The sequence below is a fragment of the Kryptolebias marmoratus genome, linkage group LG2 (genome assembly GCF_001649575.2).
Source record: "Kryptolebias marmoratus isolate JLee-2015 linkage group LG2, ASM164957v2, whole genome shotgun sequence".
NCBI lineage: Eukaryota > Metazoa > Chordata > Actinopteri > Cyprinodontiformes > Rivulidae > Kryptolebias > Kryptolebias marmoratus.
In genome coordinates, this window is record NC_051431.1 from 8,567,704 (window position 1) to 8,589,934 (window position 22,231).

A 22,231-nucleotide genomic window follows, 5' to 3' on the forward strand; every position below is an offset into this window, starting at 1 on the left:
CAAAATTAAACGAAATAAACATTTGAAATATATGAGTTTGTATGTAATGTATGAATATAATATACAAGTTTCACTTTTTAAATGGAATTACTGAAATCAATCTACTTTTTCATGATATTCTAATTTTATGACCAGCACCTGTATTTTGTTAAAACTGGACAGCATGAAAGATGCACAAGACGACAGTGCTGAAACTTCAGAAATATTGAAATTTTGAAAGGATCGCAAACTGCCTGGAAAAGAAGCTTTTACAGATTATACTCTGTGCTTCTAGAAGCGATACATTGCCATCATCTTATTTCTTCCAAGTGCTTTTTTAATGTACTAATTGCTTAAAACTTGAGTTTTTTTAACTACAGGATGCACCTCTAACATGAAGCCAATCCATTTATTTTATTTCATGAGGAGGAACATCTGCAGTATCCTGGTTCTTTAAAGGTGAGACTTTAGAGCATTAGATGCTCAGTTATTTAGAGACTAAAGTCATCTATTCTTCTTTCATGATTTTTACCTGCTCGCCTTCAGTAAAGGTGTGCTCCCCGTAGCTCCAGCTTATGGTAGGCGTCGGATCTCCTGTTGCCTCACATGTCAGAGTTACCTGCTCCTCCATCTCCGAAGTAGTCTGGTTTACAATGTATGTGATCTTGGGTTTAACTGTAAAAGACAAACCTGACGTTCACAAAACTACTTCGGCGAAAACAAAAGCAGGCAGGTGGTTTCGCAGCGCGAGCACACGGAGTAACTTCGTAAATCTGGGGTGAGTTTAAAGGTGAACGAGGATCAGTAGTTAACAGGTGAGGGATTTTTATGGTAGCAGTGCTTATGTTTTGATGACCACATTTGGATTTAAATGTAATTAACAAACTAATTTGCTCTATCTCGAAGGAGGACGTCTTCATTACAGCTCACATTTGAGTTAATCGTCAACAGAGCTAACCTTAAAGCGCAGCAGAGTGTAACACCGCTGACACGAGCCCAGCAAAGCGAACCGAAGTGCTACTTCAGAGGCATGTGGGTGACTATTACCAACTGCTCTCATCTTTTTTTATTCCACTCCACAAAGGATGAAGGCATGGTTTAGACAATAAATGGAAAATATTCAATGCAGTGAGTTTATATTTTACAAAAGAAAACTAGCGAGTCCTTGGGCAACACAAATAAATTCTGAAGTAACCTTGCACGTACTACAGTTCTTATATTTGCATTTATTTATAATGCATTCTCATATACGCATTCAAATGTATTCTACAATTGCCACATGTGCTTTACTGATTTAAACACTGCTATGTTAAAAAGATCTGTTAACAAAAAAAACTATTATAGAAATTAGAATCTTTCTTTTAAAAACATTTTTTATAAGAACTTGGACATTTTTCTGCTTTGTCAACTCTTGGCTTTCTCTTTTCATCCAAAATACTCTAAGATCAGATATTTTATATTCTAGGGATATATATGACTCAAACTGAAGTACTCTGCCATTTCACTGGCAATTGTATTGTTCAAGACGAAAAAGAGAAAACAGAAACACACAGAATACAGATGAAGCTGGTGCTTTATTTTAAATGCATTATCTGCTCTATTTTTTAATATTACCTTTGATTATTAAGTTTTAAATAACTGAAATCATAAATGTCCAGAGACTTATATTTGCCTTCAGGTTTAATAATGTGTTATAAAATATAAATATCCAGTCAAACATTGTAATGGTGGGCACCTAGTGCCAAAGAATTTGTAAAAACTAAACAATGATTCAGAAAATCCACATTTGTCATTTTATATATGCAGAGGCGGATCTTAACAAAGAAACACAAGATTGAAGCTTTGTACATATTAATGTAAGGCAAGCACAGTTTTGTGAAACTCGGAAAAATCTTGGAAATAATGAGGTAAACAATGGGCTTTGACTGCTGTCTTGAATAATTTTGTGATAATTGTTTGCTCTGAAGAAATTACAAAGGGCACCTCTTCCACTTAGGGGAGCAAATTGCACCAGCCAACACACAAGAAATTTAACTGACAATGACATGAACTCATATTATGATTGGAACTGAAAATATATTTGTTGTGACAAAACAGAATAAAGACAAGAACAACCTAATGAGAAAAGGAGAAAAAGAAAAAGTCTACTGAGCTCATCCTTGTTTACTTGTTCTGTAAATCCTTCAGCACATTCCTACATAAAACATCAACAACCCACACCAGATCAACACTTTATTCTTGTCCGTCTTAAAACAGACACAAAACCATACTATTGTTCTTCCTCCACATACATGCTCAAATATATCATTCCCACTCACTTGGAACATTTTACATTGTCACTACTTCATGTGCGTACAGTACATAAAACAATCTGTCTTACCGAACACTCTCAGACTGAGCTCCTTTTCACTTTCCCCAGCCTTGTTCTTGGCAATGCAGGTGTACTCTCCTTCATCCAGTTTGGAGACATCCATTATCGTCATTTCTGAGCCATCATCATTAAAACCGTACTTCTCCTCATCCTCGAGTTTGACCCCGTTCCTGTCGACATCACGGATGTTAAACACCAAATTAGTCAAGCTGAGCAGTTTTCAAACATCACTTCTCAACTTCTTTGTTTGAAATCAGGATACCCGAGTCTCTAGAAAACGTGCAGTAGTTCCTGGATCCCCGGGGGACAAAGTAAGAAAGGCCAACAAATCAAATACAAATGCAGCGCTAAAAGAAGACGATGTGAAAACTGAAACTCTTAGAGGAAACTGTTTTTGTGAGTTCTTTTATACAATTTACAAAAGACTTAGAAACACTTTGCAGTAGGTGGTATTCCTATTTTAGAATTTAAAAAAAAGCTATAGTCAGTAATTAATAATGAGAAACAGCAACAATTTAGAGAACGAATACAGAAACAGAAACAGTGACTGTTGCTCCAGAATCAAATGCTTAAAATATACACAAGGATAATATGCAAAATTTAAAATTATGATGGTCCATCTTCTTGGCTTTCCTCCCAGTCCTGCTTTTCTAGACTTTTGCCAGTGTGAGCTGCTAAAAACTAGATGCACCAGAGAGTTGAGAGGTGTAGGTTTAAAAAAAAACAAACAAACTGTTTTTGTGTCATGTCCACACGTTTCAACTTGTTCCATCACTTCTTTTGGCCTGAATTGTTTCACAGTTAGAAATTCACTTTGTAAGATTGGCCTTCCCTATAGGCTTAAGAAATGTGGTCAGAGTAACTGAACATTACTTTTGTCCTTTAGTTTGTTATTTGAGTGCATAGTGCAGTTGACTTAAAACCACTCGTGTAACTCTCTCAGTTTATTGACGTGCTCTGGTTGTTTCGCTGCGTCACTCTGTAACTTTTGTTCAAAGGCTTTGAATTCATTAAGTCAGAATTCCGGTGTGTTACCAAGTAACATATATTAAATGGCCCACACTTTTATAGAGTGCTTTTTTAACCTCTCCAGGTTATGCAAAGTGCTTTACAGTTTCTCATTCAACCCCTTTACACACAATCAGTGCTTTCTATTGGACATTTCACTTAATTTCTACAGTACTTTTATATTCTCACTTATACAACAATAAGAATATTGGTGGGCAGTAGGGGGTTTAGTGTCTTGCTCAAAGACACTTCAACACATAATGGCAATAGCTGGGGATTGATTGGGAGATGACCACCCTGCCTTTGGGCCAAAGCTGTGGGTTTCACCAAAAGAGCATTTGTAGCCAACAGTTTCTACAGGATGTGGCTTTTTTCTAAAGTTTGTGTAACTAAATGTGTTTACTGCTTCTTTGGACTTTTAACGTCCAGCTGTGTGAATACAGTGTACTTCTCACCACAGTTTCTTTAGCCGGTCGTGGCTACTGTAGAAAAGTTCTCTAGAAAATGGAAAACAGGGAAGTACTAAAAAAAGAGCCAAATGTGCAGCCTGGGCATTAAAAGGCAGAAAGTACTCGAGCCTCAAAGACAGGGGCTTAGTCTTGGCCATGTAATTGTTTGTTCTAAGTTCAGTTTGGATCATTTAAGGACTGCCTTTCTCCTAAGGCTTTCTTTGTGTAGTTCTACTTCTCTACAATTCACTGTGCACCATTGCCAGCCATGTAAAGCAAATAATGTTTTCTGCCCTCTAACTTGACTGTTTGTGAAGGTTTTTGTGTTTCCGTGACATATTCAGCAAGTTGTTGGTGCTTTCTAATTGCCCTAAAACTGAATCCACTGATAACAAAACACTGGAAGCCAAGGCAAACTGTAGCTGCTGGACTGTTTAAACTCTGTGACCCAGGATCTAAGTTGTCTGTAGTATTATTTGCTGTCTTGGAAACAAGATAAATGGAAAGAGTTTAACAAAGCGGGAGTCTATCAATGGCTGTATTCAGATACACAGATAATGTGGCTATTGTTGACATGTTGCTCTTCAGGTTTCACTGTTCACCTTTGATACCTTGTGATTAAGTGTCCTATTGCAACGAATAAATTATCTATCAGAACGTCTCCAAAAACCTAGTGCCTTGCGCACAGAAATATAATAAATCAATTGTGAACAATGTTGACATTACGTATTTTTCAACCATTACTCTAAATTATTATAAATTATTGTTTGCATTTTTTTACAGTTTTACCCAAAAGACGTAAAGCATGCAACTGAGGCTATTGCTCTCTAATCTTGAGTAAAATTGCATTTGTCATGCAGTCCTTCTGAAGGATGAAAGACAACCCACATCACACAAAATTATAATTGTTTATACTGACTGTCATGCCTAATTACTATTTCTTATGCAAGAAGAGATGCAACTCTGAAACAAACCACTTAATAAACTTGTGGGAAAATCTTAAGCTGTAGAAGTAATGTTTGCGTATTTTCAAGATGATAACTAATTTTTTTGTTGGTCCACTTACAACCCACACAGCTCATTATTTTTGATTAGCCCTGCCTCATTAGTTTGTTCCTGTCAGCTTTTACCTCCACTGATGCTATGTATTAACAAATCCTCCGGGCCGTTTTCACTGACTACAGCTAAAACGCCTAATTTCCAGCCACACCACTGTACAATGTGGTACTTTGAATTTAAATTTGTTATGCTATAACTTTAAATATTCGCCACAGTTCATAGTGAAAAATTTTACTTTAGGACTGAGTCAGATTGTTTGTTTTTGATTGTTTTGCTTCAGAATGAATTGTTTCAACAATTATTAGAATCGCTTTTAATCTTAATATGCCTACTCAAACTGCCATCAACTAGCAAATACATAACTTTTACACCTGGTGATATTATCAAATCAAAACATTTGATGTGCAAGCAGGACAACTATTCAAATGATACATTCTTTACTTTAATAAGTCAAGTAAAAAACATACCCATGTCACTGAGAGAAGGCTAAAAAAGGCTACATAAACAATTTAACAAAAACATTACTGTGACTGTGTACATACTTGTGCAACTCAAACATGGAAAGACTTTTTTTCTTCTTTTATGTCCAAAAAATAATAAACAGGGTATTAAGGACAACACACTGGCACTGACAAATGTCACCACTCATGAAAAAGGTTTACCTTGTCCAGGTCACCATGGGTTCAGGATAGCCATCAACAGCACAAGTTAGCATGGCAGGCTGCCCAACATCTGCAGTGGAATTTACTTCTGATTGCCATATTCTGATGGTCGGAAGCACTGAGAGAAAAAAGGGTATAAAAAAAAAATACAAAGGGAAAACAAACACATGGAAAGACTGTCATTGAAATGGATTTTTACAACCAGTCAAAATATTTGACTGGTTTCCCAGACTATGTAGGTGTTTCAAAAGTGTTGACTGGTACTATAAATGCTAAGACAGACAACCAGCAGAAACTGAGACAGAAACAGCCTTAATGACACATACAGACGACTAATTGTAGGCAAACTAATTTGCTAGTTTCAGAAGCTGCAAAAACAGATTTCATTAGCACAAATGATCTTTCATAAGCAGTTGCTCTGGGCAACTGTTTCGACAATAATACTGAGCCTGGTCGCCTCTAAAGTTCAACAGCTTATTTAAGTGTCACCTGCCAGGAGCAAAAAGGAAGACAAACTGGTGTGAGGAGGAAAGGGTTGCTAACCATTCACGACGACGTCGATGGCACGCAGATCAATCTCTCCACGGGCCATGAGGCGAGCCTCACACATGTATAAGCCCTCATCGGTCTTCTTTATGCCACGGATTTGAAGGTGATTGTTGCCGAGTACCTTAAAACGAACTAAAATGCAACAGAAAAGATTGATTATTAGGATTTTTACTTTCAGAAGTTTACTACAAAATATTATTCAATTTAATTTGTTTAGTTTATTCATAAAGTGCCAATTCAAAACAAAGGTTATCCGATACAAATCCAATAACATACATCTTAAATCAATAATTTTATTAAAAATATAATACAGTTCTATTCAACAGGTTCTAGTCTTTAACTGAGTTACAAACATTTTAATTAATTCTTATCCAAGTCAGATTAATACAGTCAGATTTTGTGTGGTAGTAAAGAATAAGAAACACATCAGTAAAGACAAATCCGATCAATTAAATCCATTAACCACGCTCCGCAAACAATTACAACCTGATGGAGAGAATTCATGTGATTACACTGGAACCATTTATATTCATTAGGAAAAAATAGGTTCGGCTTTATTCTTAAACATCACACAGACATATTTTTCACCTTCAAGAAAATCATTATTTTTATTTTCATCTTTTTCGATGCCTGCAAGGTGTCTGGCATATAAATATTAAAAATTATTCAAGAAGCTGTAATTTAAAGCGAAGTTCCTGGATCCTTTACGAGAATCAATTTTATTCCATGTGAGTATCAGTGTTCTAAGGGTTGGTATCTTAACTCATAATTTAACATTCATATGGATGATTTACCAGTAATGTTAAATGGATGTGACAGACACTGTATGCTTGGTAGCTTTCTCATTAACCATTTTATCCATGCAGGTATTTTATAGCTTTTTTTGTTCGGTACTGGTCTCCAGCAGTTATTACTTTAACTGTATTTTATGGATTTTGACATCAAATCTTTTACAAATAAGAATACCTTTATCACTGTAAGGAGAGGAATAAAAACTACTTGAATTCTTCCTAGCTCAGCCATAAAGGTGTGTAATAACAGATTTATTGTAGACATTACATAACCAGATGATAGGGATATTTATAGACAGTGATGGTAGCTATACACGCAAGCAAACGTTTAAACATAAATTTAGTTTGTTTATACTGAAGGTGCAGATATCTCTTTTCAAAGCTCTTTCTATCCCCCTGTTTGCTGCCCACCTGTGGCATTGTAACAAAAAAAGCAGCTTACAAAGGCTTACAGTAATGAGGCTGCTGCTGAAATCCTAGATGTTACAGCACAAGCCAGATGTTTACTACACTCAGCACACCCAACTGCTCTAAATTTCTATTATTATTTATTTGTGTATTCATTATTTGAATGTTCCAAAGTTTGAACACACCACTATACTGTCCAATCTAATTTTCTACTCTGTATATTCAGTCGGAGCTGCCACTGGTGTTCTCATCTGTGAATCATTGTTTTCCCACAAGCTTGAAACAAAGAGGAATATGACCAAAAGCAACTCGAACTTCTTCAGTTTTCAGATTAAATATCAACCAAAAGAATGTAGTCATGTAATAACTGCCCCCAAAAAACTACTGCAGCCCACACACGAATGTTTGTGATTATTTTCTAGTAAGCAATACCAACACTATATTATATTGCTCAGTGTCAAAGGAGAGTACGAATCTTCTGTATTTTCAAATTCAAGACCGAAATTAATTTTTCCTTTCGAAGCACAAACAAACCCTGGAGAAGAAAGGCGTGAGCAGCAGAGCACAAGCACTTTCAAGTTTCTAACTCCGGCAAATTTGCATACATATGATAAAGTAGCCTGATTTTGGGTGCCTATGTGTGCTTTTAAGCATTTTTACTTTGACATGTGCGCCACTAACCCCTTATACAAATGATCTATTTCCCAGTTGTTTAATAGGGTGGACATAAGCAACATAATAATGCTGAATTTATCTTAAATTGTTAAATTGTTGTGTATTTCATATTATTTTGATGTGATTTTTATCTTGAAAGTTGTCATATGAATAGTATTTACTTACTTCATAGTAAAGCCCTTTTTATTATTTAACAGCTAGCTGAACATTAAATAAATTTGACTAAATTACACAACATAAATAATATTGCTCAGAGTTCCATCAGAAATTTTTAGAATAAGGGGTTTTATTTTAGAGTAAAAATGTCTAAATATCAGCTACAACACAATAAAAATATCAGTATTCTACAATACATGCTTATTAATTAACATTGTCTGAAAAGTTAAGCTCGTTAAATGTTTTGAATTACAGTAAATCAAAATTCTTACCATCTTTTTCCATCTGTATTTTGGCCCCATTATATTTCCAGAAGACCGTGGGTGGAGGCGAGCTGATGACATCACAAATTATGTTGGCATCATCTCCTTCATTAAACTCTTGGGGGGAGGGTGCATTTGTGAAAGTTATTCTCTCTGTAATAAAATAAGAAAAACACGTTTTTCACTAAGGATTGGTTAGTCTAAAATCTTCTTCATTTGATGGGAGTACCTACTCTGACCTTGGCAGGAGCTAAAAGAAACTGTGAGAGTGATTCCATAGAGCCTTTTTTTAAATCTTATCTACATGTCAGCACTGACTGAGCTTCTCTTCTCAGTATTATTTTGTAAAATATTGTACTAATAAATAACATGTAAGGCTATCTCCAATAAAAACCTAAAGTAGGCACTGATATAAAAGAAAAGTTCTGTTTGGAAACAGATTTCATTATATGGACATCTGCTGATGTTTGGCATTCAAGGAAAATAAAACCCATCACTCACAGGAAGTGCACAACAGACAGGATCATTAAACAGCCCTTTAATGGTCTTCCGACCGTTTATTGAATTGATGAAAAACCCTCACTTGAAAAGAAAAAGAGTAATGTGTTGCCTTTGAGCAGTCAATAAAATACGAGTTCAATAAACAGGATTCTTTTTTTTCTTCCGTGTTCATAGAATTCAATAATTTGGAGACAGTCCTGCATGAGAAGCGGTGATTACTTACGAAAGATTTTCACTCTGACAGTTGCCTCGCTTTGCTGGTCTCCATTGGTAGCGACACACTTGTACGTCCCAGCATCTTCAGTGCCCGCTTTATAAATTGTGAGGGTGGAAGATGATTCATCGTTACGAGTTACAGTCAGGTCTGGTCTGTTCGGCTCTATTCTGTCCCCATTTGGGCCAAACCAGTTTATGTGCTTGGCAGTGCCTACAACTAAAAACGCAGAGAGAACAGAGTGGCAGTTAGGAAAATAGACATCTATAAGGGATTTATTTGACATCATTACAGTGTAACACTGCTAACAGATGGAAGAATGTAGGTGGTATATCATCCTGCAGATTCCAAAGCCTGTAGTTTGTAAATTTTAACTTTGCCTTGGTTTTTTTTTTTTTTTACCTCATATTAGCTGGCAACAAGGGTGTTATAAAAATGGTAGAAAAAAGTTTTTGTTTTGTTTTTTACCACAGAGATGGTTAATTAATCATGAATGAAAACAACATTCATGCTATTTTGCTGCAGGGGCATGGGTGAAATAAAAACAATGAAATATGGTGGTAAACTTACCATCACACATGAAGAATTTGGACTCTCCAAGACTAATCTCACCATGAGTTGGTGTGATCTGCACTTCCAGTGAAACTATATATATATAAAAAAAACATAAAACATACATCACAAAGTTAGAAAAATCCCTGATATGCAAAAATGCATAACACTCTTTTGATACTATGGCATTAACTATTTACGAAAAAACAAATACAACAAACGTAGGCATCTTATGCAAAAGAAAAAAAAAAAAAAAACTGAAGTTGCCAGAAAACAACAGTCAGTCCTCCTAAAAAAAAACTTCAAAAAGACCAGATTTACTGTCAGAGTTTCAATATGCATCTATTATTCCCAAGTACAAAGAAGAAACCTGAAGGGGAACCTTAATGTTTTATAATCTGAAATAAAAAATGAAACAGCACAAAAAGAAATGAAGAATAATCAATTAGGATTCTGAATAACAGAAAAAGTTAATTACTTTTGAATTTGATCTTCTAGTGAGATTTTCATGCAAATCACAAATCCACCCATAATATTTTTGATAATCCCACAAAGAACCTCCCCAGTAAACCTCATACCTTCTTAGGTGAAGATAATTACAAATTTCTATTAAGTTAATAAAACAGAAACTGATTAGGAAGGAATATTTTGACTATTAAAAAAAATACTTGATTTTAGTTTGTGCTTGGTATAAGTACAAACACAAAGTCAAGTCAATAATTGTTGGAAAAAAAATACTTTGAGCTGTTACACATTTTGTGCCCATGACCTTGCAGAAGGTGAAACTTTCTTTGCCTTAAGGTGGCAACGGATGTTTCTTTGAAAATACATTTTTAAGCCAGTAGGAACAAGAAATCAGTATAAACCAAAGTTCATGCACATCAATAACTAGACCAGATTTGGCCCCTTGCAGGCCTGCTGCCTAAATGATAAACTTTTCCTATTCCTCCACTGCCAGCAGGCCTGTCCTCTCAAGAAAAAAATAACATTAAGTTTGTAATTAATCAGTTACAATTCACAGCTGGAAAGAAATGGTTATTAGAAAAATGTGCTCTGGAAACATCAACATATTCTGACCACATACAACATACCTGAATGCATATACTTTTTGTTTTGAATGAGCGAAAACTACATTATTTGTCTGTAATATATTGCGGTGAATGCGTTTTGTTATGTTTTGTTTTTACTGCTTTTGGTATATTATAAAGCAATGGATTAGGTAATTGTGTTAAAAAATGATGGAACCATATAAACAGGATTACATTAAAGTATACTCTGAAGAAAGAAAACCACACATCAGAGATGGTAGATAAATGCAGTGTCTTCATGAAACTTTAGACTTCAGAGATTGGAATGAAAAACAAACAATTTTGGAAGTTTGGCCTGACATATTGTTGCATTTTTTTGCTGTAGTGCCTTCAGTGTGGACAGTCAGGATTTCAATTCTTAAGTTTTAATACAAATGATAGAGGGAAGTAGAAATACAGATAGTCATTCGTGGATTTCTGGTTTAACAAAGGGTTAACGACTTTTACTGTTGCCTGATCAATTACCTTATTAATTTCACTTGTAATTCCTCCTAGAAGTACAAGAAAGCTGTATTTTCTTGTATCAAAAGACCCGGACAAAAGAAAAAGTTAATACTTGCAATCTGAGCTACAGTGTTGGGTACAATTTCTGAGCTATGGAAATCACTTCAGCTCGCAGTCTTTTCTGTCAGATTATCCTCATGTGTCAAAATAAGCACTTTAATCAGATATTCAGCTGTTCAAAACTTTCATTTTAAATTGAACCACACTGTAATTTTGTCAAATGGCTTTGATGTTCAAAGTGACAAAACATCAAACCCAGAGATCAACCTCCTACTCACTTTTTTTTCCCCCCACAACTATGAACAAAACACAATGTTATGCTAATGTAGTGGAAAAGCAATCTAAATTTTGTTTTAATTGGACTGAAGGAACAAAAGTGTGACAAAATGTAAACTACATTCAACAACTCATTAGCAGCAGAGGCATGATGTAGATTATGATTAGTTATGAGAGGTTTACTCCTACAGCTCACTTACATTCTTTGGGTGAGAGAAGTTTCTATCGACATTGTTTCAATTTAAACTAATCTATAAAAAAATACATTAAAAATGCACAAATACAGAAAAGAAAGTTGTATTGTTGTTACAGGCTCCTGTGTCATCTTTATGAATGATAGTCTGCTTCATTAATATGTCCTTCTGTTTCCAGACCTGACTGGCTGATGGGATTTTAAAAGGAACAAGCTCCGCCTACTGAACAAGCGAGGCGGAGAGAGGAGAGGCTTGAGGCATTGGCCTTATGTTTGCTGGTTGCTGGTTCCACGCTCCATCTCCATCCTCCTTTTATTATAGATGCCAGCCTGCACCCTGTCACTGCTGTGTTAGTGGGTTTGGGAGTTACTAGCAGTCCTGTTTGCTAGGTTTTTGGTTCACAGATTTATTTTATCACATTATAGGTTTAGGTGAGCAGTTTAAGGTTCGAGGCCTCTCCCACTTTTGTTTGTTTTGGCCACGGCTCCCAGTTCCCTGTTCAGTATGTGGTGATTGTTTCATTAAAAACCCTTTTTGATTACAATCGTCTGGACTCCATATGTTATGTGTCCTTTGAACCATTCATAGACAGACGGAACATGACTTATTTGGGGACTCATCCAACTGAGTGGATTTTGACATTTGTTTCTGACACTTTTGGCCAAACCCCTTTTTGTGCAACATGGCATTATTGTGTGTCCATGTTGTTTATTTGTTCTCAGTGGGTTATGTGACTGTCATTCAGGCTGACTATTTCAAACCCTGCAGGATTTAACATATCCTTGAGCCACATTTTTTCAAGCTGTGGTGGTGCATAATTTTGGTATTTTCTGGTTTTGGAGTGGCCTTTTCCTCCAATGTTTTGTGCTTCATTTTCGCAATGGAGTTGAAGTTGCATGACTTTGTGGCTCATCCTACTGCTGAACAATCGTTGCACAACAGAGCAGCTTTTGTTAATTGCAGCTCATTATTCTATAACTGTGTCTAAACCATTTCTAGACATACAGACCATAACAGTTATTTTGTAATGAGAAATCAAAGCAATGTAGTCTGGGCTAGAAAGAAACAGAAAAACCAAAAAGTAGGTAGGTACTACAAATGTTGTGTTAGGGTAAAGGAGGTGAGACCACAATTTAAGATTTTATCCAATTTAAGATTTAATTTAAGATCCTGTCCAGGGTGTACCCAGCCTCTCATTCAATAACTGCTGGAGATAGGAACCAGCTCCCAGCAACCTTGAACAGGAACAAGTGAGTAAAGAATTTGGATGGATGGATGGATAGATGAATAATAGGAATCATTAATAGTAAAATACTGATCAAAACTCTGTCTACAACACTGATGCAACGCATTTAGAATGGACAAATCAACAACTCAATACAGTCTTATCATATCCTAGAGTTTATAAAAACAACATCAAAAACTCTGCTGCAAAACTTAAATGTAAAGCAAATAAATATGAAGAATGTACTTCTGTAGAACTCCTTTTAGTGCCATTTCTGCTGTGTGTTGTGTTCTTTTGTAGTGATGTCTACAATTTAGCAGGGGGGCTGCAATGAGCGTAGCACATCTCAGACAGTAACTCTGCCTTGTTGACGTCACAACTTGTGTGTGCCATGACCAATGCATGACGATGTTCTCAATTTACAGTCTAATAAAGTGACGTGAAAACATTTACCAATTAAGCCATCTTTTAAAAGAAATCCTAAAAGCTTTAAAAACAAAATATGAAACGCATCACTACTTTTTTTTCAGTGGAACATCTAAAAACAGGAAGATGCCAAATAAAACCTTAATAAAAACATCTAACAATCTTTTAGATAAAACCAAACACGACCTGTTTTGTAATAAGATTAAACCCAGCATTCTGTTTCTTAATGATCCTGAATACAACATTGGACTGTGATCTACTTCAGTAAAAGTTGCTACTATGTTGTTTTCCTGACTGAACCTTCACTGACTGATTTAGTTAAATTACTTACGCAAGAAAAATGTGTTCTTTATGTATATTGTTAGAAACAACACCAAAATATTATGGCCGTTGTGGTGTGGAAATAGTTATGGTAATGCTTGCCTATACTGAAATAATAATTAGCTCCGTGCTACTATTGAATAATATTGGGCATTGACATAAACTATCAGCAAACATCCTGAGAGACATCAATTGCCTTCTCAAAAATCAAAAATAATACAAAGGCAGAAGTTGTTGAATTATTCATAACACAATTAATTCTTACAGTGGCATTAAGCAAAGTAGATATAGACATGTGACTCATATTACTAGCAAAACAAATAACTGAGATAGCTTTTTTAACATTTCAAAATAACATTTTCACATACTGAATTAAATGAATGCATTAATGTTTTGTCTTCAGTCCAAAGAGCAGTAAACCAAGCTGAAACGTCTTTCTGTATTCTTCACAATGCTCCTTCACCCATTAAGACAAACAATACAAAAAACGGTTCTTACATCCAGCAGACAAGTTGACAGAGGGATGAGAACTCCACAGGGAATTTCTGTCACGTGATCATCTTTCCTCTCAATCACCAAATGTTTTTGTTCTTTATTCAGGTGACAGAAAACAACAGCAACACACCTGAACAATCTGAGAGTCTTCGAAATTAAATCACTCCGTTGGCCAAGCACTAATTGGCTCTCTCAGACTGAAAGTAAAGCCACAGCTTCTCTTCAGTAAGACTTAAGAAGATTTGCTAATTGCTCTTCAACAACAGCTCACTTTTCATATAGTAAAAAGAGACTTAAAAGATCCTGCAGCTCCAGTCTTGTTAAAAGGTAGACACTCTTACACAGCAGGGGGTGGTCCATTTACAAGAAGCAATTGTGAGGTCTAGAAATTCAATCTGCATGTGAACTTCTGGTAGCCGAACTGTTTGAAACCCAAGAATAATGGTGTAGAATGCACATTGTTGAGCCGCAACATTACAACTACTGATATTTATAGGAACTAAGTTGAATAGAGTTCTTTATCCAGATAGCATGTAATGTTCAGCTGGAAAGACATGGATCCTCGCTTTTTTATTGATGATATTTCACAACAAGTTTCACATCAGTACTTGTTAAACAAATTACCATACCCCTCCTCAAACACGGCCAAATCGCCCAGCAGGACACTGTGTGCCATCAGACTGCAAGAGGTTTTCAGCAATAGCCCAAAAAACTTTACAGATTGCAATTCACAGAGCTGTGCTCCAAACTCCCCAAAACAAAATCCAAAATCCAGCCAAGTGTTTGTGAGATGCTCAAAACAAGAACAATCCAAATTGGACTCGTTGAATCACACTACTTCACACAACTTCAATATTAAGTCAAGTTTTTTTTTTTTGTTTGTTTGTTTGTTTTGTTTTTTAACTACCAGATCCAAAACCTCATAGCACAAGGGTCAAACTCCTTTCAGATTTTATTGCAAAATTCAGTCACACATAAAACCTAAACGTGCAAATACTTAAAATGTTTTATTTTTTCTGTATTGTCACAGTGAAAAAATAATAAACTGTACTTTCAGTGAAACAAAGCACAAATCACTCTCATTAAATGTTAAAGTGTTTTTGGAAAAAACATCTACAATTGTTCCTTTTTCTATGTAAAACATCTGAAAAGACTTTGAAAATGAGGATGAAGAATGATACCCTGAAGAGAATCAGAAAGTCCAATGTCACACTAATTGGCAAACCTTACCTTAAGCTTTTAAAACTTGAATGAAAACACAAGAAACGAACCCAAACACATGCTTGGCTTCCTAGTTCTTCTGCTGCTCAAGAACGACTAAGGGGCCAAGAGAAAAATAAACAATTCAAGTAGAAAATAGTGACCCAGTTCTGGGAGAATATGCAATCTCAATGCAATTAAACTTGGTATTCCTTTGCCAACATAAAGAAATCCCAAGGAGCCACAAAATCAACCTGCACTGAGTACAATACAATAAATCAAATCAGTAATGTTCAATTACAGTGCAAAAAATGTCAATAAAAATACCTCAAGCATTTAAAGAACTTTAGCTTTAGATTTCATATCACTTTAATATTTGTATAAAGCGTAAGGAGGCAATGAACACCGAGCAAAAAAGGAAAGGGTAATTACATTCAATAATCAACATTTAGAACACCTCCTGTAGAATATGCTTGGAATCTAACAGCTGCCAAAAGACAAACTTCATATTTTGACCACAAAGCTGAGCTGAAAATTAATTAAGCCTTAATTACATTAAATTTGACAGTTTAAAGGGGAGCGGGATGGTCTGCCAAAACTGCGCCACAATGTCAAGATAACACCAGCAGTAAATCTAGCTGTTTATTTTTCTGCATTCCAAAAGAAAAGCATAAGGCAAATTAGAATGCAACACAAGAACTGTGGCTCTGACATTAGCACTTCATTTTAGATGTAACATTCCGTGTAGCTCTGGGCAATGTCATATTTGGATGCAGGCTGATCATGACTATAGGAGACAGCTTGCATTGTCAATAATTCATGTTTCTGCAGGTCATCAACAAAACCTTTGTGTTTGTAGTCTTAGAGAAACTTCATTAAATTTATTGTAACATGGAGAAAAACACTACATCCCCACTGTAATATAGGTCTTCTGTTTCATACTGTATTTATCTGCTGCAGTTTAATAAAGATATTAAGTTTGGTGAGTCATTTATCGGACTATGAGAGTAGTTCAAAAAGGACTAGAGATGACTGTGTTGTTGGAAGTCCTTACTCTACTGTAGTACTTTTCTTATACATTTCTTCGTGAGAACTATGTTCATATTTGTAGTATAGCCACGAAGCATTGGACTAAAATGATTATTGACATTACATTCATGTGTGCTTGCGCATAGCATACCCATCAATGTGTTTTATCGGTCTATTTAAAGTTGTTGGTAAAGGGGATTATTTCATGAATGAAAATGATGTACACTGATGTCCTTGAGCTTAAGCAATCGGTGCTTCCAGCTGGTACACCTTAAACAGTCTTTTGTAGGCTAAACTCATCCTTTCTGGCTTGAGTTGGGTATCAAATATAAGTTTCTAACGGAAAGATGCTGTTATTTTAGAAGTTAAAGATAAGATATAAAAGGAAAGAATACCATACAGGTGAAAATTTATGCAGTGCCTTGCTTTTTCCCCCCATTCTGGTCTCTGTGGTTATCACCTTGAATGCTGCAGACTAGGCTTTGGGAGTAAGCCTCTGCCAAGCCATGATTCGGCTGACTTGCCATATGGGATTAAGTTCATTATCTATTCTTCCGAAGTAAAACACATAGACAACATTCAGAGCTACCTACAACCTTAAGCCTGCCACATTACCAGTTACAGTTTAAATCTGATATAAAATGTTGTGAATTAAAATAAACAAAATATGTGGTCTGTTCTGAAACTAAAGACTATGCTAGCAACCTGAATCGATCATTTCTGGGAAATATATCCCCAGAACAACAGTTTTATGTTATATACACATTTCACACTGGATAACAGCCATATATTAAACAACACAAGCAATATAAAACTTGTAGCATGAAATATCAGCAAATATGAAAACCAGCTGCCTAATACTTTATTGGCCCCTTCTGTGCTGCAAAAACAGCTCAGACCCACTGGTGCAAGACCTCTGAGATGTTTTGTGGTGTCTGTGGCAGTGGACCCCTAAGGTCCTGTGAGTTATGGGGTGGAGCCTCTGTTGATCAGGCTTTCGGCACATCTAACAGATGCTTGATCAGATTGCATTCTGGGGAATCTGAAGTCAGAAGCGATGCCTGTGGCCCCTTACCATGCCATTCCAGATCAGCTTGTTTTGCTGTGCAGTGAAAGGGTCATACTTGGGCTGCTAAATTCAAGAGTACTGTTGCTGTGCATCAGTGTGTGTAGTGTTTGTTTGTTTGTGTGTGTGTGTGTGTGTGTGTGTGTGTGTGTGTGGTTTGGAACATGATTAGGTGGGTGGTATGTGTCAAACAGTGACAGCTAAAGTATGAAAGGTAAAATTTTAAGCCTAAAAATGCACGAGGCATATTTCACCAGAATAAATGTTTGAATATAATGTCCTTAAACTTGAGCCTTTCAGTGAATTTTAACATGCTGTGGTGGATTGTGACCAATTATGTTGACAGTACTGTACTTCTGTACAAAGCTGAGGTACAGTTTGTTTTACCAAGCTGCTATTAAAAAAATAAATAAAATAGAAATTAGAATCATGTCATAAGTCAAGGAAAGATTGACCTTACCACATTTATCAGAAAGATTTAGTTTTTAATTTAACTTAATTTAATAGTTGGTTTTTAATTGTCTTTCTTTTTTTTGCCTGAAGTTACAGAAACAGCTTTTTTGTTTTGTGTAATTTTTTCTGGTATGTAGAATGAATTGCTTGGCTTTAAAACTAATTTATGCATGTAGAATAAATCAGTTTTTTCATTCCACCTTTACCTATACAAATGTGCTTATTATACTCCATTTTATTTTTTTTATTTGTACATTTTAAAAAATAAAAGTCTATTTTCTAAGCTTAAAAGTAAATTAATTTAATTATATAAATGCAATACAATTACAGGAGTCTTTTTTTATCTTGAGCTCCAAACAGCTTCCTTGTTGAACTCTAGGTAAAATATTAAAGTTGTCTCAGAGCACAGACATTGTTCAAATCTTTAACATCCTAATGCAATCTATTGTCTCAATGCTAAAGGTAACCTACTTACTAAAGATGGATTTACAGACAGTTTGTCCAAGTTTTATTTTAGTATTACACAAAAGTGCAAAATTGCACATAAATGATCAGTTCAGAGAAATTAAGCTTCAAAATCTGAGTAATTACAGAAACACTGAATTTGAGATTTATTTATTATTAAGCTATAATTAGGAGTGCTTTTTATTTAAATATAATGTTATGCACTTTTTATACTGGCTCATTTTCACAAAGTATAAACAACACTGGTGAAAGTCCCCGTTTCTGTTGTTTGTTTTCAGGACTATTTTATCTTTTTAGGTTGCCCGTGGTGTCAATGTAGCAGCAACATGACTAACTGGACCTCAGACCTTCCTCTACAACAAAGGTCTCTGTTAATACTTTTAGGAACTGTATTTTTTATTCTCGTCTTTAACAGTCACATTCACACCCATGTGAGCTGTCACTCTGTTTCTTGCTTATGCTGTTATATACTGAACAGATTGTGGTTGAGTAGTCAGATGCAACATTTACTTTGTTAAATTTGCTGCCTCTAAATTCGAAGTGCTGTAGCATTTTGATCATGACAGAAACGCAACAATTTTTTTTTTTTTTCTTTTTTGACTGCAGCAGAAAGGAGCTATAATTTGCACAAAAATATAATTCAAGTTTTGTTCAAACATTTGGTACATTTTTCTAAGTGGCAAGAAGATCTGCGTATTTATTCAATGGGTGTTTGTATGCATTTAGTAAGGATGGGTTTATGGATGTGAGTGTATGTAAGAAAGAAAATTTAAAAAAACAATTGTATTGTATTTAAAAATTATGTGGCACATTCACATGAACATTATCACATTTTACACAAAAGCGGAAGCTAACTCATAAATTCACTGTTTTAGTAAAGTGGATACAAAACTTTCACACATTTTTATTCTTTGTGAACATTAGTGTAAAAAAAACCAAACTGTAAACAACAAAGCCTTTAATTTAGTCCCCATTCAATGCTAAGATCACAGTGACAAGTTATAAATAAAGTGCTCGCTTCCTGGGCTTCTAGTTTTAAGGAAGGAGTGAGAATTTGCTTGCTGCTCATGTCTCTCAACCACAGTTGTACTCAATTGTACTAGTTGCTATGGAAACGTCTTTCCCCAGCTCCCCTCTCCCCTCATTTTGACATCACTCCTCTCTCTCTCTCTCCTGCTCTCTCCCCATCTCATAGGACTGCCTGATTGGATGCAGCAGAACAGCCTCAGAGGAGTGACTATTTACATTGAAGTGGTTGTCAAAACAGTGCGGATGATTTTGACTGATCACAATAACTGCCCTCAGTAGTTAGTTTATTGATGGTATGATACTCCCGTTTCTGCACCAGTTGACCCACTGAGTGCAAGCCATTGAATTCAGTCCTCCTAACAACAATATGCATTTTATCATTTATAATGCTTAAAAGCTCCTTTCTTTTCTTTTGATCCTCATGTGCTTCCCTTTTTATAGCCCAAGGCTAAGGCATCAATATCTTCATAGCTTTAGACATTTGGGGCATTTCATCTGTGCATTACTTTCTAACCATTACAGATGGGCCGCAGCTTAAAGTTAATCTCTGTGCATTAGCTTTTAAAGAAATGGTTATGCGCCAATTCAAAAGGACATAGCAGTAGAGGGACACTTACTGGATCTTAATTATATCTCTTTGAAAGCTTTTGGTTCAAATTACCCCTGAAAAATTTAAATCTTAATCCCGAATCATTTCTTCAGGCGATTCATAACATTTAAAGAGGCTTACAATGCATGTGCTTAAATCCCTTTTATAAATTATTAGTTAATAATTTAATGTGTAAATTAAAACATTCTGCTATTACAGTCAGCAGATAACAGGATTTATTTTAGTGGACAGTTGCATGTTAAAAACCAGGGTGTAAAATATCACTTGAAATTCTGATGTAATGGTCATACTTATGAGTTATGTAATCGGGCAGAGCACATTAGAGTAAGAGGCTGAGGTAGCAAAAGCTGGACTGTCTTTGTGGACATGATTCAGAGGTGAATCTGTTGTTAAAAAGCAGCTGTTTAAAAAGTGTTTTGGCTGTGATATTAAATATAAGAAAGTATGTCATACTTCCTCATTTATGTCCGTGTATTCTAGGACTTGTTTTAACATAACAGGGCATTCAGCTGCAAAAAAGTCAAAACATTGCTATTTTGATCATCTATACTAAATATTTTGTACATTGATTTGCAAATTAATTAAGAAGACTTTAAAAACAGCATTTTTAGTTGTTTTAAACATTTTTCATGTTAACTTTGATATAAATCTGTGTAATAATAATAATTTAAAAAATACCTTTTGATACATTAGGAATGGACCAACAATCATGAATTAGTTGTGATCACAAGTGAAGTTTAATTTGTAAGTTATTCATTCCAGTATATAAAGATGAATTTTGTTGTGAATTGGTGCAATATAAATAAACTGAACTGACGAAAACATGCTCCTAAACATGGTTCTTTCAAATTCATTTTCTACCAGCTACTTCTAAAATACATGCAAAAATGTTTTCTACTGGAACTGCATATGGATTCAAACTGCAACCCAAAATGTGAGTTAAAATGGTGTCTCTAATGAGCGTACATCTCTGTGAGCTACTTCCCTCCTCCTCTCTGTGGTGATGATAAACTGTAACTCATTGAGCTACGGTGCACTCCACTTCAGTGGCCAGCAGAATTTGCCCTCATTCAGGCAATTTAGTGTAAGTGCCCCTTAGCATCTGCCTCAGCTGTGCACCACACAACAAAAGCCCAGAGAGACGGGGAGCTGAGCGTCTGTGACCCATCATGCTATGCTGTGTACTCCTGTAATGAGTCTGTATTTAGATGGAAGAAAAAATGAGCAGTAGAAAATATAGACATTGTGCTGCCATGAATTCTCAAATATACGGGAGAGAAGGTTTCTGGAAAAAAAAATAATTACAAGAAGATGATCATTTGTGCATGGTACAATATATATCCAAAACAAAAAGTCACTTATGGCAAACATGTATTGGATGCGGTGAAATAATGATCACACCTAAATTTCCATTTTGATTTCGTTCCAAATTAGGGCTCTAGCAGAGCTGTACAACCTGTGCAAAAACAGAGAGCAATCTGTCACTATGTCAAAAAAAGACATACATAATCAGTGAGATGGAAAGACTCCTGAAGGCTGAATTCTGGGGAGTCTGCTAAGATTTTTTTTTTTTTTTACTCTCAGCTCAAGTCCTGGGTGGAAACTACAAGCAAGAATAGGGAGTCTGTGTGGCATGAACAATGACTTAGATGTTAACATCTCTGTGAACACAATGAATCACCACAGTCTGTCACTCCTACACACAAAAAGGTTATTTTTCCAGATTAATCACTACAGTGGTTCTCTGGTGACTTCAATGTTAGTGCTAGTCACGACACGCTTCCATGAAACCTGCAGCCTTCACGTTTCCTATTTGTGAGAATTTAGGATGTGGTACAGTTAGGTTGTGCAAAGTGGAGCAGTTTTTATGCATCTATAATAATTACTGTAACAACAATGGGGCAAAGAGGGGGTCTAGCAGGGCTGAAGGGTTGGAGGGAGGAAGCCAAGAAGACTACTCAGCCACAAGATGCCTGAGACTACACAGAAAACTAAAGCCTGGCACATGCACACAGCTCTCTGTGTGAGTCCATTCATAAGGCAGACTAGCTGAGACGAGCCGGATAAGCTTGCCTGTGACTCCACCAGGAAGAGGATCAATAGGAGGGGGGATGCACCATTTTCAGCCAGACAGAGCAAGGGGCAGGGCAGAGAGGCAGAGCAGCACTTGAGTACTCATTATGCTGTGTAGGGTGACCACAGTGTGTGCAGCC

At 35.8% G+C, this 22,231-nt stretch overlaps 1 protein-coding gene across 10 annotated transcripts in view; it reads right to left on the reverse strand.

Moving 5' to 3' along the window:
- The window catches only part of ncam1b (neural cell adhesion molecule 1b), a 93,811-nt gene that overhangs the window by 30,644 nt on the left and 40,936 nt on the right, over positions 1–22,231 (reverse strand). For all 10 annotated transcript variants that reach the window (XM_017428339.3, XM_017428332.3, XM_017428330.3 and 7 more), the window contains exons 2-8: positions 9,656–9,730; positions 9,095–9,304; positions 8,380–8,523; positions 6,072–6,209; positions 5,529–5,646; positions 2,360–2,520; positions 512–654 (exon numbers count right to left, since the gene is read on the reverse strand). In XM_017428339.3, the coding sequence (XP_017283828.1) occupies positions 512–654; positions 2,360–2,520; positions 5,529–5,646; positions 6,072–6,209; positions 8,380–8,523; positions 9,095–9,304; positions 9,656–9,730 (989 nt within the window). The remainder of the gene's footprint in view (positions 1–511; positions 655–2,359; positions 2,521–5,528; positions 5,647–6,071; positions 6,210–8,379; positions 8,524–9,094; positions 9,305–9,655; positions 9,731–22,231) is intronic.